This window comes from Aethalodelphis obliquidens, unplaced genomic scaffold, assembly GCF_003676395.1.
Source record: "Aethalodelphis obliquidens isolate GAN/ISIS:26980383/991018 unplaced genomic scaffold, ASM367639v1 scaffold30, whole genome shotgun sequence".
In the NCBI taxonomy this organism is placed as follows: Eukaryota; Metazoa; Chordata; class Mammalia; order Artiodactyla; family Delphinidae; genus Aethalodelphis; species Aethalodelphis obliquidens.
This window is the reverse complement of record NW_020837974.1, coordinates 5,677,956-5,694,625: the sequence shown is the minus strand read 5'-3', so window position 1 is coordinate 5,694,625 and position 16,670 is coordinate 5,677,956. Positions and strand designations below refer to the sequence as shown.

General features: G+C 38.9%; 1 protein-coding gene across 4 annotated transcripts in view; it reads left to right on the top strand.

Annotated features, from left to right (window-relative positions):
* Positions 1-16,670, top strand: part of SMURF1 (SMAD specific E3 ubiquitin protein ligase 1) — a 101,577-nt gene that overhangs the window by 61,540 nt on the left and 23,367 nt on the right. For 3 of the 4 annotated variants that reach the window (XM_027125815.1, XM_027125814.1, XM_027125818.1), the window contains exons 2-6: positions 11,747-11,785; positions 12,935-13,043; positions 14,699-14,832; positions 14,989-15,054; positions 16,304-16,379. In XM_027125815.1, coding sequence (XP_026981616.1) covers positions 11,747-11,785; positions 12,935-13,043; positions 14,699-14,832; positions 14,989-15,054; positions 16,304-16,379 — 424 coding nt within the window. Of the gene's footprint in view, positions 1-11,746; positions 11,786-12,934; positions 13,044-14,698; positions 14,833-14,988; positions 15,055-15,367; positions 15,549-16,303; positions 16,380-16,670 lie in introns of those variants that run through there. The other variant, XM_027125816.1, reaches the window with a different exon arrangement.

Sequence of the window (16,670 nt, the reverse complement as noted above, 5' to 3'; positions counted from 1 at the left end):
AGGCATGAGAAGTATCCCAGGACAAGCACCTTTTTGTTTTGTTTTGCTCTTCATGGAATTCTCAGAGCTTGAAACAGGGCTTGGCCAATGGTGGGTCATCAGCGGGTGTTTGTTAAATGGATAAACGGATGCACTACGCAGAAGCAGCAGCTTTTACTAACTGACTTTTGTTGGTCAAGTTATGTGATCTTGTAAAGCCCCAGTTTTCTCATCAGGAAAATGAATATAATAGTAACTATCTCATGGAATTGTGCTGTTGAAAAAACGGGATCATGCTTGTCAGACACTTAGGGTTGTGCCTAATTACCTTGTAAGGATCTGATACATTTTAGCTGCTGTTATTAGGTCTAGGAAGGGGAATTAGATTGTATTTTGAAAGTCTGGCAAAACAATGACAAAGTTTCCAAACCTTCCAAACCTCCCACTGCGATTCCATTGATAGATTTCATCCAGTGTTTTTGGCAGATGAATTGGTCAGATGGTTGCCTGGGAGACAGTCTGCTTTCCAGGGTGGCTTTGGAAGCTCAAGTTGCAAATTGCTCCTTAGTTCCTGGTTGTAAAATCACCATGAGCTTTTCAGGAAATGAGATACTAGACATCCGGGCTGAAGTCTTGGAGTTTTATTTTTTAAGTTTGGAGTTAATAAACGTTGTCATCACATATGGCTTTTGAATAAGGACACTTGAAAGAAAAGTGTCCTTATTCAAAAGAAAAACAAATTTAGGGAGACAACATTGATAATTAACTGATCAAAGGAACTGATTAATTTTGGAATATAACTTTAATTATTTAGATAAAACTTTCTCTAATGAAAACCTGAATTTTCCTATATTCTTAGCAGGGGAATATGCTTCTACCTAGAAAATCCCCCTAATTCTTCTTGAAGTCTTTGTTCCACTCTGATGTGGTTGAAAAACATCCCATTTGGTTTGTTTAAGACAGAAACAGGATCTGGAGATAGAAATTAAATGAGCTATTTTTCTTATCTTCCAAGGCAAAGGTGCTTAGCCTGTAATACTTGGGAAAAGAAAAATCAAACAAAAGCCAACAGTAGCTTTGGAAATTGCTTCCTCTGAGGGCTGTCGTCTTCCTTCACCCAGGAAGAAGTCATCCTCCTGTAGATTTTGTGGGGCAAATCCAGGATGTCAAGAAAAGCAACATTTTAAGATTAAACTTTAAATTTTTTTAAAATTTAAGTTTAAAAAAATTTTAAAAATGTCCCTCAGTTATAGATTTTCTTGGAATGTAATATCCTCATCAGTCCTTGAAAATCATCCCTTAAGTTGTAAAAATGACTTCGTTCATTAATGAGGGCTTTGTGCCAATAAAAAGTTCCAAACGCCCTCTGGACTTCATTACTTGTTTTTAACATGTACTGCATTTCTCCCTCACTGTCATATAACCTTTGGCTTGGAACTGCAGGGGGACATTTTTATCCTTAGTGCCAACCAAATGTCACTAATGATACCTTATGAAATAGCATAAACTCATTCTGAAGAACACGATCTATCAGGTGGCCGAGCGTGTGAGCAATCTGCCAGGCCCTGGAGCCCTGGTGGAGTATGGGGTGGCAGTCAGACACCACAGTGGAGGCTCCAGCAAAACTATGTCATTCATTCACTCATTCACTCATTCACTCACTCATTTATTTCAGCAAACGTTTATTGAGCATTTAATTTATGCCAGGTCCCGTGCTCCGTGCTAGGAATGTAATGGTTCAAAAAATAGTTTCTTCCTTCTTAGTGCTTATGTCCTAGTCAGTAGTTAGACAGTAAAGGAAAGGGGCGGGGGGAAAGGTTATTACCTAATAAACCTAATGTTTACTCAGCAAATATTGTAAAAGTTAACCTTTCTGTGCCAGGCACCATACCAAGCTCTAGACACAGTAGTGCCTATGAAAGACACAGTCTTTGTTTCTGTGGACATTTTTGTGGGGGAGAGGCAGACATGAAGCGGCATAAAAATAATAGAGGATTTAGTTTCAAGCTCTGATAACAGCGAGGATGCTGCTGTGACAGTGTAATATGGAATGGGGTAGAAGTGGGGCTGGCTGCTTAATCTTTCTGAGTCTTAATAATTTAGCCAATGAAAGTGGAGAAAGTGACAGCTTCCCTTCATGTCCACTTGCCTCATCCTGTAAAGGTTAGGTGGAAAACAAAGTAGGTAAAAGCCCCAGGGGCACAGGCATAGGAGCGGGCACAGCCCCTGGTCTTTGGAGCTGAGCACTGCCCCATGAGAAGAGGCAGAGTCTCTGCCACAGCAGCCCTGCCTCGCCCGCCCCCCCGCCCCCAGCAGGGTTTGGGAGTATGGGCTGAACTCTGCCACACTTCTGAGCTCCAATAATTCACGGTATTTTGTCACTTATCTTTTACTTGAATACACGTATAGAAGATGAAGCTACAACACGTTTGGAAGCCCATCTAAGGGCTGTCAGTTTCCCAGAGTAACCCTCACCTCCAAAGCCGACAGGGACAGCCTGTGGTTGCTAAAGTGTGTTTTGTTAACTTAGACCATTTTCCCTGCAGAGAAGAAATCATTTTATTTATTTAAAAAAATTATTTTATTGAAGTATAGTTGATTTACAATGTTGTGTTAATTTCTACTGTACAGTAGAGTGGTTCAGTTATACATATATACATACATTCTTTTTCATTTTCTTTTCCATTCTGGTTTATCACAGGGTATTGGGTATAGTTCCCTGTGCTCTACAGTAGGACCTTGTTTTTTAAGAAATCATTTTATCATCGAATGGTATCTGAAGAGTGGAAACTTGTATGTGTCTTGTGTGTGTGTCTAAACTTACTGAGAAGGATTTATTGGTAAGAAAGAGTTGTTTATTTCATTAAGCAAATAATGGAACAGAGTTCAGCTCCGTATGGATTGACGATTTTGGCATTTTGAGTCTGTTGATATAACTGAAATGTGATCCCCCCCCACTTAATGTAAATTTGAGGATTTCCTGAAGTATGAGAATTGATAGATGAGTGACTCTGGCCTAGAAAATGGCATGTTAGTGAAAACACACTAGGTGTGGGAAATTATCCTAGGTGGGAAATTATATTTCCTAATGAATGAAAATTTCACTTAGATGTTTAAAGTTATCGAGATACGTTAGTTTTCTATATTTTTATCACTGTTTCTCTCTTTGGCTTTTTGTTTCTGGTTCATCATAGTCTGTGTTACGTGCCTGTTGGGTGGCCAGCACCACGTGAAGCCCATGTCTAAAGGGGTGGAAGACAGGGTTGGGGCAGGGGTTCCTTCTTCAGAAGAACTTAGCTGGGGGCACAAAGCCACCTGAATGCAGAGACCTTGAGCGCTCAGCTCTGTGGCCCTTCAAGTAAATGGGAGCAAAAAGAAGGAAGAGATTGCTGGCGGCTAGAGAAGGGAGTCCCAGACCAGGCAAAACATTTATGTAGGGCTTCCCTGGTGGTGCAGTGGTTGAGAGTCCGCCTACCGATGCAGGGGACGAGGGTTCGTGCCCCGGGCCGGGAAGATCCCACATGCTGCAGAGCGGCTAGGCCGTGAGCCATGGCCGCTGAGCCTGCGCGTCTGGAGCCTGTGCTCCGCAATGGGAGAGGCCACAACAGTGAGATGCCCGCGTACAGGAAAAAAAAAAAAAATTATGTAATTGTGGCTATCAACCTAAAATTGCCAACTTTTTGTCATGCCAAGTCATTGTTGAAATTATCACCATTTTTTGTTACCTCATTTCATTAAGGGGAAGCTATTTTAACATGAAAAAAAGAGAAAAGACATTACACTAGAACAAAGGGCGGGCATTTAAAATAAATTAGTTCAGTTTTATGAAAACCCCCACGATAGCGTCCTTATCTTTTTAATTTTGGCACTAGTGAAAGTGTTATCCACAGAGTGATATTAGGGGAACACTGGCCTGAATGAGACGTCACTGAGAAAGCGGGCTTTGCCCAGACCAAGCACAGGGAAGAGAGAGGGATTGTCAAGTGCATCAAGGAGCGAGAATAATCACCTAGAGGTGGGAATGGCTGGGGCCCACGGGAGGGGCAGTGAAGGACAGCGGAAATGTACGTGATGCGAGGGAATGGGGCACTTGAAAACCCAGGGAGAAAGTCAGATTTGCCGTAGAATACAGTGCAGAGCCATTGGAGCGTTTTGAGCCTCAGAACATGAAAATGGCATTTCAGAAGATCGACCTGGTGGCTTAACGTCGTGTGAATTTGGGAGGCTTGAGTGGGGGCTGGGGGCCCTGCTGCTCTTAGATTAAGTTGCGAGTGGGTGGAGCCCAGAATAGGAGAGTGGGGGCACAGGTAGGGGAAGGGTCAAGTTCAAGAAATTTCAGAAGAAAGAAAAGATAGGACTTGGTGACACACATAAACATAGGAGGAGGGAGGACTGAAAATTACAGCCAAAGTTTCTAGCCTTGGAGAATTGAAAAATAGTGGAAACATTGACACAAATTAGAAAATATGTGTCATTTTATTTATTTATTTATTGAAGTATAGGTAATTTACAATGTCATGTTAGTCTCAGGTGTACAGCACAGTGATTCATTTATATATATATAGTTATGTATATGTACATATATATGTTCTTTTTCAGATTCTTTTCTCTTACAGGTTGTTACAAAATATTGAGTAGAGTTCCCTGTGCTCTACAGTAGATCCTTGTTGGTTATCTATTTTATATATAGTAGTGTGTATTTGTTAATCCCAACCTTCTAATTTATCTCTCTCCCCGACAATTTCTTAGTTGATGTAATAAAGTACTAAATTTGCGTTGTTGTAGCTTATCCTGGGAGTGGGTGAAACCACAAATAGTATTTTGGGGACCCTATGCTTCTGTCAGGGACCTGGTAAAGAAGCTTGATTTACTAATTGAATGTTAGCAAAACATTTCCTTCCCATGTGTTTTCAGAAGCTAAGTGAACATTATGTACTTTGTTCTTTCTTTATCCCCCCAAATTAGGAAACTATGGTATGTGATTAGGAAATTATGGGATTTACACATGATTTGTCCAAAGTAGAGGGGCACTTCAGAGTTGGAGCTGAAGAAACCATGCGGTAGTATACTCTGAAAAAATAAGCTTCATTTTCTCTAAGAGTAAATGTCTCTTTTGCTCACTGTTGTATCCCCAGAATCTCACTCATAATTGGTGCATAACATATTTCTTTAAAAATGAGTGGTAGATCTAGATAGAGTGGGATTTTATGCTGTGTAATAAATTATCTTTTATCATATCTGGTAGAGAGGACAAAGAGAATTCTATCTCAAGATCACAAAATTTTTCTACTAGGAGAAATCATATGCCATGAACTAAACTCAGTGTGACCCTAAATGATCTCTGCACAAAATCGAGGCAAAGTTCTCTTTGTGCTGACTCTATTGAAACCCTCTCCACTTTTCGATATAACCAGATTCCACTGGAATGACCCTTAAATTAAGACACTGCTAATTTTGTACATATGAACAAGACATTGCTAGTCTTATACATATGAACATATGTACATAATCTTTTTGAGATGTTACCAGAATTCTTCCAGTTAGAAGCAATCCAGCATCAGCACCTCAGAAAAACAAGAGCCCCGAGCTGGTTGGATAATGTTTGAAGCTGGAGGTGAGGGAAGTTGGGCTCAGAGCCTGAGTCTGGAGTTTTGCAATGGGAAGCCACTGGGGAATTTCTAAAAAGGAAAGAGACATGAGATTTAAATTTTGAAGAGATGACTTTGTGATAGCTGATGTTGGGAGCTTGAACAAGGGTGGAGATGGTGAGAAGTCAGCACCCCTGAGAGAGGCTGGGAAGTAAAAGCGCGGCGCACAGATTCTGGCCTGTGCAGCTGATGGTGTTGCTGATGATCTGAAGTCGTGAACCCTGGGCGAGGACCAGGTTTCTAGGCAGATTGCGAAGATTTCAACTTAAGTTTTGGAAGCAGCTGTGTAAAAGCAAAGGGAAGTGGAAGGAAACAGGACATCACAGGCCTATTTGAGGAGAGCTGAAAAAGGTGGCAGATTTAGAATTATCGTAAGAAAATCACTTTCCTATAACCAAATAACAATTGAAAAGTGCAATGAAAAAAAAAACAGGTATCTTGACGATTTAAAAAAGGAAAAAGAAAGTGCAATGAAAGGAACTCTTCCATTTACAATAGTAACAAAAACCGAAACACTTAAGAGTAAACCCAATTAGAAATGTGGAACACGTTTATGAAATATGTTATGAAAACATCACTTAAAGGCATTAAAGAAGAATTTAATAAATGGATAAACATGCTACATTCAAGAATGGGAATACTTAATATTGTAAAGAGGTAAATTCCCCTCAAATTTATTTATGAAGTCATTTCTTTTAAACTTGCTGAAAATAATTCTAAAGTTAAATGGGAAAAAATAAGCATGTGAGACTAGCCAGGAAAATGCTAAACAAAGAGTAATGATGAGGTTTTAGAGGCATGCAGTTTCTATTCACACATTTTTGAGTTTTCATATTTTCATAAGTACATATTACCTTTGTAATTAGAGAAACAAGAAATAAAACACTAACAGGAGCTGTAATAAATTATGATCTAGCCACAAAAAAGATGGAAGAGTTTGTATGTGTGTGTGTGTTTCCACTGGAAAGCAATGGTATAAGGATTACACTGAGGAGGAAATATTAATACTGACTATACAGAAACAAAAAGGATTATCAGAAGATACTGTAAACAACTGTGTGCCAACAAATTGATAGGTGAAATCGACAAGTTTCTAGAAAGCCATAATCCTACCAAAACTGATTCGAGAAGAAATGGAAAATCTGAATAGACCTATAAAGAGTAAATAAATTATAGATTAGTAATTGAAAACACTTTTTACAAAGAAAAGCCCAGGCACGGTAAAAGGATCAGTTATGCACCATAATCAGGTGGACTTTATTGGGTTGGCCAAAAAGTTCGTTTGGGTTTTTTCCATAAGACGTTACAGAAAAACCCGAACGAACTTTTTGGCCAACCCAATATCTCAGACTGTTAGGTTGGTTTAACATTGAAAATCAGTTAATGTACTACATATATCAATAGGTAAAGGACAGACACCAGATGATCATCTCAAGAGATGTAGAAAAAGCATCTGACAAACGCTAACACCTCTTCATGATAAAAGCACTCAATACGCTAGGAACAGAAGGAAATTTCCCCAACCTAATAAAGGGCATCTATGAAAAACCCACAGCTCCCGCCATACTCAATGGTTGAGAAATTGAATGCTTTCCTTCGAAGATCAGGAACAAGACAAGGATGTCCACCCCTTCTATTCAATATTGTACTGAAGGTACTGGGCAGTTAGACAAGGAAAAGAAAGAAAAGGCATCCAGATTTTGAAGGAAGAAGTAAAATTATCTTTATTTGCAGATGATGTGATCTTATATATGAAAATTCAAAAGTATTAGAGATAATAAAGGAGTTCAACAAAGTCGAAAGATACAAGTTGAATATACAAAAGTCAGTTGTATTTCTGTACACTAGAAATGAACAATCTGAAAATGAAATTAAGAAAACAGTTCCAGTCGCTGGCTCGCAACTTTGGGGAGTTTCAAGCAGCCGCAGCGACGGCAGCAACCCTGGACGCAGGAAACGTCTGGTCCAGCTCTGGTAGTGAGAGGCCCTGAGATCCCAGAGGTACCATATGAGAAGTCTGGAATGTGTTGGGGACTTGGCTTCCTGCAAACATTGGTTAAGAATCCGCCTGCCAATGCAGGGGACACGGGTTCTATCCTTGGTCCGGGAGGATCCCACATGCCGCAGAACAACTAAGCCCATATGTCACAACTACTGAGCCTGCGCTCTAGAGCCCGTGAGCCACAACTACTGAGCTCACATGCTGCAACTACTGAAGCACACGCGCCTAGAGCCCGTGCTCCGCAATGAGAGGCCACCGCAATGAGAAGCCTGTGCACCACAACAAAGAGTAGCTCCCGCTCGCCGCAACTAGAGAAAGCCTGCGCGCAGCAACGAAGACCCAACGCAACCAGAAATAAATAAATAAAATTGATTCTTTAAAAAAAAAAAAATGTAACTTTGTTTGAATTACTCCAAAGTTGATATCTTCTTCAAAAATAATAAAGAAGAAATATTGCAAAATTAAAAAAAGGAAAACAATTCCATTTATAATAGCATAAAAATAATAAAATATTTAGGAATAGATTGAATAAAAGAAGTATAAAATGTATACTCTGAAAATTACAAAACAGTTAAAATTAAAGAAGACATAAATAAGTGGAAGAACATCTTTTGTTCATGGATTTGAAGATTTAATCTTGCTAAGATGACAATACTCCCTCAATTCACCTACAGCTTCAGTGAAATCCCTATCAAAATCCAGGCTGGCTTTTTTGTAGAAATTGACAAGCTGATCCTAAAATTCATATGACAGTTGAACAGATCCAGAATAGCCAAAACAGTCTTGAAAAAGAACAAAGTTTGAGCACTCATACCTCCCAGTTTCAAAGCTTACCACAAAGCTATGGTAATTACTGTGGTCTGAATGTTTGTGTCCCCCTCAAATTCATAGGTTGAAACCCTAACCCCCTAAAGTGATAGTATTAGTAGGTGGGGCCTTTGGGGCAGGTATTTAAGTCATGAGGGTAGAATCCTAATGAGTAGGATTAATGCCTTATAACAGAGATGCCAGAGAGATTCCTAGCCCCTTCTGCTCTGTATAAATAAAACGAGAAGTCTGCAAACTGGAGGAAAGCCTTCACCCAACCATGCAGGTACCCTGATCTTGGACTTCCAGCCTCCAGAACAGTAAGAAATAAATGTTTGTTGTTTATAAGCTACCCAGTCCCATAGTATTTTGTTATAGCAGACCAAATGGACTAAGACAGTAATCAAGACAGAGTGGTCATGGCATGAGGAGAGACCTGTAGATCGATGGAATAGAATTGAGTGACCACAGATAAGCTCTCACATTTACAGTGAATTGATTTCCAACAAGGGTGTCAAGATAATTCAATGGGGAAAGAATAGGCTCTTTTTTTTTTTTTTTAAGAATAGGCTTTTTAACAAATGTTGCTGATACAGCTGGATATCCACTTGCAAAGGAATGAAGTCGGACCCCTTCTTCACATCAAATACAAGAACGAACTCAAAATAGATCATAGACCTAAATGTCTATTTAAGAGCTAAAATTATAAAAGAAAGCTAAAAGTATAAAACCCTTAGAAGAAAATATAGGAGTAAATCTTTGAGACTTTTGGTTAGGCAAAGTCTTACTAGACATGACACCCAAAGCACAACCAACCAAAGAAAATAGATGCATTGGACTTGATCAAAATTAAAAACTTTGGTGTTTCTAACAAAGTATAAAGCCAGCCCGCAGAGTAGGAGAATATTTGCAAATCACATATCTGATAAGGATATTTTATCTATAGATACGTAGATATTTATATACAGTTGTCTCTTGGTATCTGCTGGGGATTGGTTCCAGGACCACCACCCCCACCCCGACGGATACTGAAATCCACGGATGCTCAAGTGCCTTATATAAAATGGCATAGTATTTGCATATAATCTATGCATATCCTCCCATATACTTTAAATCATCTCTAGATTACTTATAATACCTGATACAATGTAAATACTATATAAATAGTTGCCCGGGGTACAGCAAATTCAGTTTGCTTTTTTGGGACTTTCTGGAATTAAAAAAATATATTTTTTCATTTCATGGTTGGTTGAATCCATGGATGTGGAACGTGTGACATGGAGTGGTGGCGGGGTGCAACTGAATATAGATATCTATAGATAAGGGTATTTAGAATATACAAAGAATTCTCACAACTCAATAATAAAAAGGCAAATAGCCCAATTTAAAAATGGGCAAAAAAAAAAATCTAAATAGAAATTTCTCCAAAGAAGATATATCAATAGCTAATAAAGCACGCAAAAGGATGCTCAAAGTCATTAGTCATCAGAGAGATGAAAATTAGAACCACAGAGATATAAAACCACGGAGACCGACAATAACAAGTATTAGTGAAGATGGGGAGAAACTGGAACCCTCATACGCTGCTGGTGGGAATTTAAAATGGTGCAGATGCTGTGGGAAACATTCTGCCAGTTCCTAAAAATGTTAAACGTATAACTCAGCAACTTCATTCATAGGTTTACAAGAGAAATAAAAATATAAGTCTACACAACAACCTGGACAGCGTTATTCACAATAGCCAGAAAGTAGGAACAAGCCAAATGCCCATCACCTGAGAAGTCGATAAAGAAAATATGGTATATCTATACAATAGAATATCACTCAGTCATGAGAAGGATTGAAGAACTGATTCATGCTACAACATGGATGAACTTTAAAAACATGTTAAGTGAAAGAAGCCAGTCACAAAATACCACATATTCTATGATTCCATTTATGTGAAATGTCCAGGAGAATCCAGAGACATAAAGTAGATTAGTGGTTGCTAGGACTGGTGGGGTTTGAGGTTAAATAAAGAGGGATTGCTGATGGGTACAGGATTTCTTTCTTGGGGATGATGAAAATGTTCTAAGTTGATTGTGCTGATGGTTATACACCCCAGTGAGTATGTTACAAACCAATGAATTATACACTTCAAATGGATGAATTGTATAGTGTATGAATTATATCTTGATAAAAATTGTTATATAAAAAATACTAAGTGAAAAGTTTGCAGAACAACATATAATATGAATATATTTTTGTGAAATAGTATAAGTTCATAATAAAACACTATATTCTTAAAAATTAGCAAAATTTGTGAGTTTGCGTAAGTGTAAGAGACATTAGTGATATAGTAGCTTTAATCATGTAACAAATCTGGTGACAAGATTTCTTACCAGTAATCGATACCCCCTCATTAATAAAATACTAACAACACTTAGTATTTATTGCATTCTTTCTGTATGCCAACATTGTGCGAAATTCTTATCATGCATTTTGTCTTTGTTTTTCACAACACTTGATGATGGCCCCGTATTTTCTGTAACTCTCCCCTTTCTTTCTCCAACATACCAAAGTTTACATTTACAAAATTGTATTATTTATCAAAATATCAAAAATGGACAGTTCCTTTTATTGTTAGCAGTAGCTATGAAGGTAAATACTGTAGGTCTTAATTGGAATTGGTATTAATGTGATCCTGTGAGTTTTAAGAGCACATTGATAAATCCATCTGCATGTGTTTAAAGATTTTAAGTTTAAACTAAAACATTTTGCATTTGTTATAGTTGATGCCCAATGGAAGGAGAAAAGACTTTTTGTTACTCGTCAGCTTTTTGTTTAATGTAATGCTAAATTTGAAAGACAGTCTATGGCAAAGATAATTTTGAGGGTTTTTTTCCCCATTGCAAATATAGGCTAGTGCCTCAGTCAGTTTGGGCCGCTATAACAAAATTCCATGGACTGGTGGCTTAAACAACAAACATTTATTCCTTGTAGTTCTGGAGGCTGGAAAAGCCGCAGATCAAGGTGCTGACAGATTAGATTCTTGGGGAGGGCCCTCTTCCTGCATTCTTTCTTGCTGTGAGAACAAGCTCTGTGGTCTCTTTTTTATAGGGGCACTAATCCCATCATGAAAGCCCCATCCCCATGACCTCATCTAAACCTAAGCACTTCTCAAAGACCCCACCTTTAAAAACATCACATTGCAGGCTAGAGCTTCATCATATGAATTTTGGGTGGGGATACGATTCCGTCCATAGCAACTAACTACGATGGAAATCTTGTCCATAAGTGCTAACCCTAGCATTTTTTTGTTTGTGTTTAGTATTATGTGCCAAGAACCTTGCAAAGAAAGACTTCTTCAGTAAGTAAAACACCCATTTTTGCTCTCTTACAATATTAATGTTCTTCACATATTTCTGAAATTTAAAACTTAAAAAAAAAAGCAACCCTGGGAGTATTCTCCTAAAAGTCCTGCCCTTTGCTGACTAGAAATCCACAGTTTGACAAGCTTCCTTTCCCAGTTGACTACCACATAGAGACTCCATAGCTCCAAGGCACAGAATTTATAACTCATACGAGAACAACTCTCTCATTCCCTATTCCAGCCACCACCCTGTTTTCTGTCTTTCCATCCATTAATGTATTGCTTTCTGCTGGGTGACGTATCCTCAGCTCCAATACAGACATTTTTCTATAAAACGTCTGGGTTTGAGTAAAATTGTTGGTCAAATTTGATCAATTAAATCACACTTTAAAAGCCTTGTAATTAAAGGAATTGTAATAAAAATATAAATGGAGGATCCTTTTCTAAAGGAAGGAATCACCTCATAAGAAGTTCACCTGCTATAAAGTAGGCCCCTGCAGCATGATATTTTTCACACTCTTTCTGATCCTCACAAGAATGCTGCTCCGTTCCTAAGTGGTTCATCTCATGCTTTAAAGGTAAAGAGACTTAGGTTCGCAGGCTCTATTCAAGTAGCTAAGAAGCTCCAGAGTGATGGCTCACGTCCAGGTCTATCTCTAAAACCCTTACCTGGCCGCCTCTCTGATCTCATAAACCTGTCTGAGTCATACTCCAGCATTTAGCAACTTACCTAAGTAAAACCCGGTGAATACTTGCTTCCAGAGATAAAACAGATGAAGACCAGTGAACAAGATTTCTAGGCGTTATTATTTTTTAGAAAGTATAAATGTAAGTAATTGTAGACACCTTTCCCCCCATTTAGCTAGCCCTACTGAGCGACCACCAGAAGTGGGAATTTGAATTTAAGCCTATATTCAGAGTTTTCATTTCTAGCCTCTAAAAATCTGAGGAGGATGTCATTCTGGGTTGTCTTTCTTAGAAAGCTTAATGGAAAGAATTTATTTTGCTGATTGAAACTAACCTTAAACTTGAGAAAAAAATATACCAGGGTAGTCTTCTTAATCAAATAGATGACCTTGAAGCTCACTTTACTTGCAGGACTGGGTTCTGTCTTCTCATCCAGTGTGGCTGTCCCCTCTCCTCTAGGACTCCCTGACCCTTTTGCAAAGATCGTTGTGGATGGATCTGGGCAGTGCCACTCAACGGACACTGTGAAGAACACGTTGGACCCAAAGTGGAACCAGCACTACGATCTGTGAGTTGATTATCCTATAAGCCACTTGGGGAGCGGCAGGAAAGTTGGTATCTAACTTGTAAGAGAAGCATTTAATTTTTTTTTTTTAAAGGGATTATTAAACTTCTTACTGATAACAAACGTGGATGGCCAAACAAATACATACTGCCTACTTTTAGAATTCATATACTTGGAAGTTCTTGTGTTTGACATTTTCATATATTTTAATGGTTTGCTTCTGTAACTGTGGTCTTCAAACTTTCAATCTCCTGGCCATACTAACAGGAAAAAAGGGCCATAGTTCAGGTCCTCTATATGCTACTGTTTTTTTCAGCAAAACCCAGAACATGGTTGTAAAATGCATTATTTGAAATACATTATTATTATTATTTTTTTAGATGTTGGGGGTAGGAGTTTATTAATTAATTTATTTTTGCTGTGTTGGGTCTTCGTTTCTGTGCGAGGGCTTTCTCTAGTTGTGGCAAGCGGGGGCCACTCTTCATCGCAGTGCGCGGGCCTCTCACTATCGCGGCCTCTCTTGTTGCGGAGCACAGGCTCCAGATGCTCAGGCTCAGTAGTTGTGGCTCACGGGCCTAGTTGCTCCGCGGCATGTGGGATCCTCCCAGACCAGGGCTCGAACCCGTGTCCCCTGCATTAGCAGGCAGATTCTCAACCACTGCGCTACCAGGGAAGCCCCCATTATTATTATTTTACATATTTATGATACAAATATATAATATATATATTTCTGTTGATTTTTTAAAAATTTTGCTTTTTAGTACAAATATATTTTCTGCAAGAGAAAATAAAGTTTGGTATGACTGGAGGTATGTAAGCCCACACACCATCAGACGATTTCTTATATTCATTTGTTAAGTGGATCGCACTTTGAAAATCTATTTTTTAGGCACCTATGTTTTCATGTCCCTGCTAAGAAATTTTTGTCCAAGTAATGCTGAGTGATTGTTATTGGCTTTTTACTAACACAAATTGAACTGGGTTTGAGTGGGATTTTTAGTAGTTGGATCCTGAGGCTCATTTGCAGTTACACTGTGGCACTGGTAGTAGCCTGGAAAGTAGTTGTCAATCCATGTCCCAAAAGCTCCCTTCTGTGGTTGACCTACACTGAGAGAAAGCGGCAGGTTTCCTGTCTGAGTTAGTGCTCTTTTGTGTACTTTGGATGGATGTAAGTAGTCCTTTGTTGCAAATTAGTATTCTCTATTAAGCCTAATTGCTGGGGTTTTGTTTTTGTTTTTGTTTTTTTTTTTGGCCACACCATGCGGTATGCAGGATCTTAGTTCTCCGACCAGGGATCGAACCGGTGCCCCTGCAGTGGAAGTGCAGAGTCTTAACCACTGGACCGCCAGGGAAGTCCTGGTGGGAACTTTTGAATCCTGCCATTATCCTCTGGAACTATAAAAATATAGTAAATCTCTGTTATAAGATTATTATCATTATGTGGTTGTCTGCATGTGTTTCTTACATAACCAGTTGTAGTCCTTTCCCAGCCCATTGAGTTAGTAGATATATACTTATTAAGTGCCTGTTAGCTGTGGATATAGAGCAAAATTATTTTAAAAGGATTCTTCTGGACTAACAAGTCAATCAGATAAAATCTCAATGGGCTATCGCAATTGAGAAATACAATTAAAAATGAGTTTGCATGTTGGTTTCAGATATGTTGGGAAAACGGATTCTATAACCATCAGCGTGTGGAACCACAAGAAAATTCACAAGAAGCAGGGAGCTGGCTTCCTGGGGTGCGTGCGGCTGCTCTCCAATGCCATCAGCAGATTAAAAGATACTGGATGTAAGAACCCAACGTTTTTCTGCCTCTTAATGCAACTGAAGAAGGCTTATGGGGCATCATTTTTTATTTTATTTCTTTGAATACTGAATACAGAATTCCTGCCTTCCTCTCTAGCTAACATTTCCCTGGGTTAAGTTTTGAATTGTTTGTTTGCAGACCAGCGTTTGGATCTATGCAAACTAAACCCCTCAGATACTGATGCAGTTCGTGGCCAAATAGTGGGTAAGAACTTTCTCATCTGTATAAAGAGATAATTTTTACAGACTTAACCTTCAGCTCTTCATCACTGAGAAAACACATAAAGGCACTGACCGATGGTGACATACTTCGAAGGACAGGCCCCATACAGGGGCCATCTCTCCAGGACTAAACAATTTCATCTTATGTGGTTTTTATTATTTTATCTAATTCCCTTCATTCTGTCATTCAAGGTGGAGTTAAAATGACTAAGGTACAAAAAGATGTAGGGTTATAATTTGTAATGTAATTTTAATCATCACATGAGTTGACAATTTGTCATGTTATCCAAATGCAGATGATAAAAATGGTGGCCACATATGCAAGAGTTAAGAAATAGTTTCTTCAGGAGGACCCATCATATATGTAAAAGGCAAAGAGAATTTCTGAAGACTTCCATGTAATATGATTTTACAGAGGACTGACTTATTTAGAATGAAGAAATAAAATGTGCTCATGTCATAAAGCGTTGACTGGAGGTATTCCATTGGAAGTAATTTATCTGTTAAGTAGCTCATCCTGTTATCCATCCCATTTTTATTAGCATTTCAGGGTAACCCAAATATTGACTGTATGCATTGCAAGCAATCAAAGAAAACAGTATTTCAGCAGCACACCAGAGTGACTTATGGCCCCAAACCTTTTAGGTATTGTCTTATGTAGACCTGAGCCAAGATAAATGGACAGTGGATATCCATCTGAAAACTCCTGTCACGACAGAGTTCCCACTTACTGCCTTTCTATTTGTGATTTCTTCTTTTCTTTGTGGAGGGATGTGCCGGGGAAAAATGAATAACTGGAAGCAGCTTCATAAGTGTCTTTGTTGTTCATAGTATAGGGACAGAGAATCGACACGTAGGTGCATCCAGACCTTGCACATACTGACAGTGCTCTCTGTGTCCTTATTAAACATAAGTCAAAATCTTCTTAAAATATAAGGTACCTTGGAGGAAGTGAAATTGTGTTCTGTTATCTTGATGAAGAGCACAGACAACACAGCATCTCTTTCTGCTCCACGTTTACAAGGAGTGTTCCAAGTGGTATGCCTTCTGTGCAGCCAATGAGTGAGATGCTTCATACTTGAAAGCATAGGAATGTATATGTGTATGTATAGACATATGCCTCACTTTTTAAAATAATATCATACATAAATTACACATTTGCAATGGCTCACTGTGTTACAGTTGTATAAAATACCACTGGATTTTAATGCAGGATGTTCTTTTCTTTTTAGTCAGTTTACAGACACGAGACAGAATAGGCACTGGAGGGTCCGTGGTAGACTGCAGAGGGCTGTTAGAAAATGAAGGGTACGTATCACTGCAGCAATGCCCACTGAGTTCTCTGCTGCCCAGACTCTCGCACTGCATGAAAGTTTCCTTCACACCTTTTCAATGCGTTGAATACTTGAGGTGCAGTCTTGGGATAACACTGGGATCCAGTTTCCTCGTTTGTAAAGGAAGCTGTCAAAACTAGTGGGGTAGTGCCCCAAAGGCTCAGGATCCAATTTACAGAGGTTCCCGCTGGCCAAAGAGCATCAGTAAAGAATTATAACTGCAGTGGATTAAAGCAATCCATTGAGTTCATAATGATACAGGGAG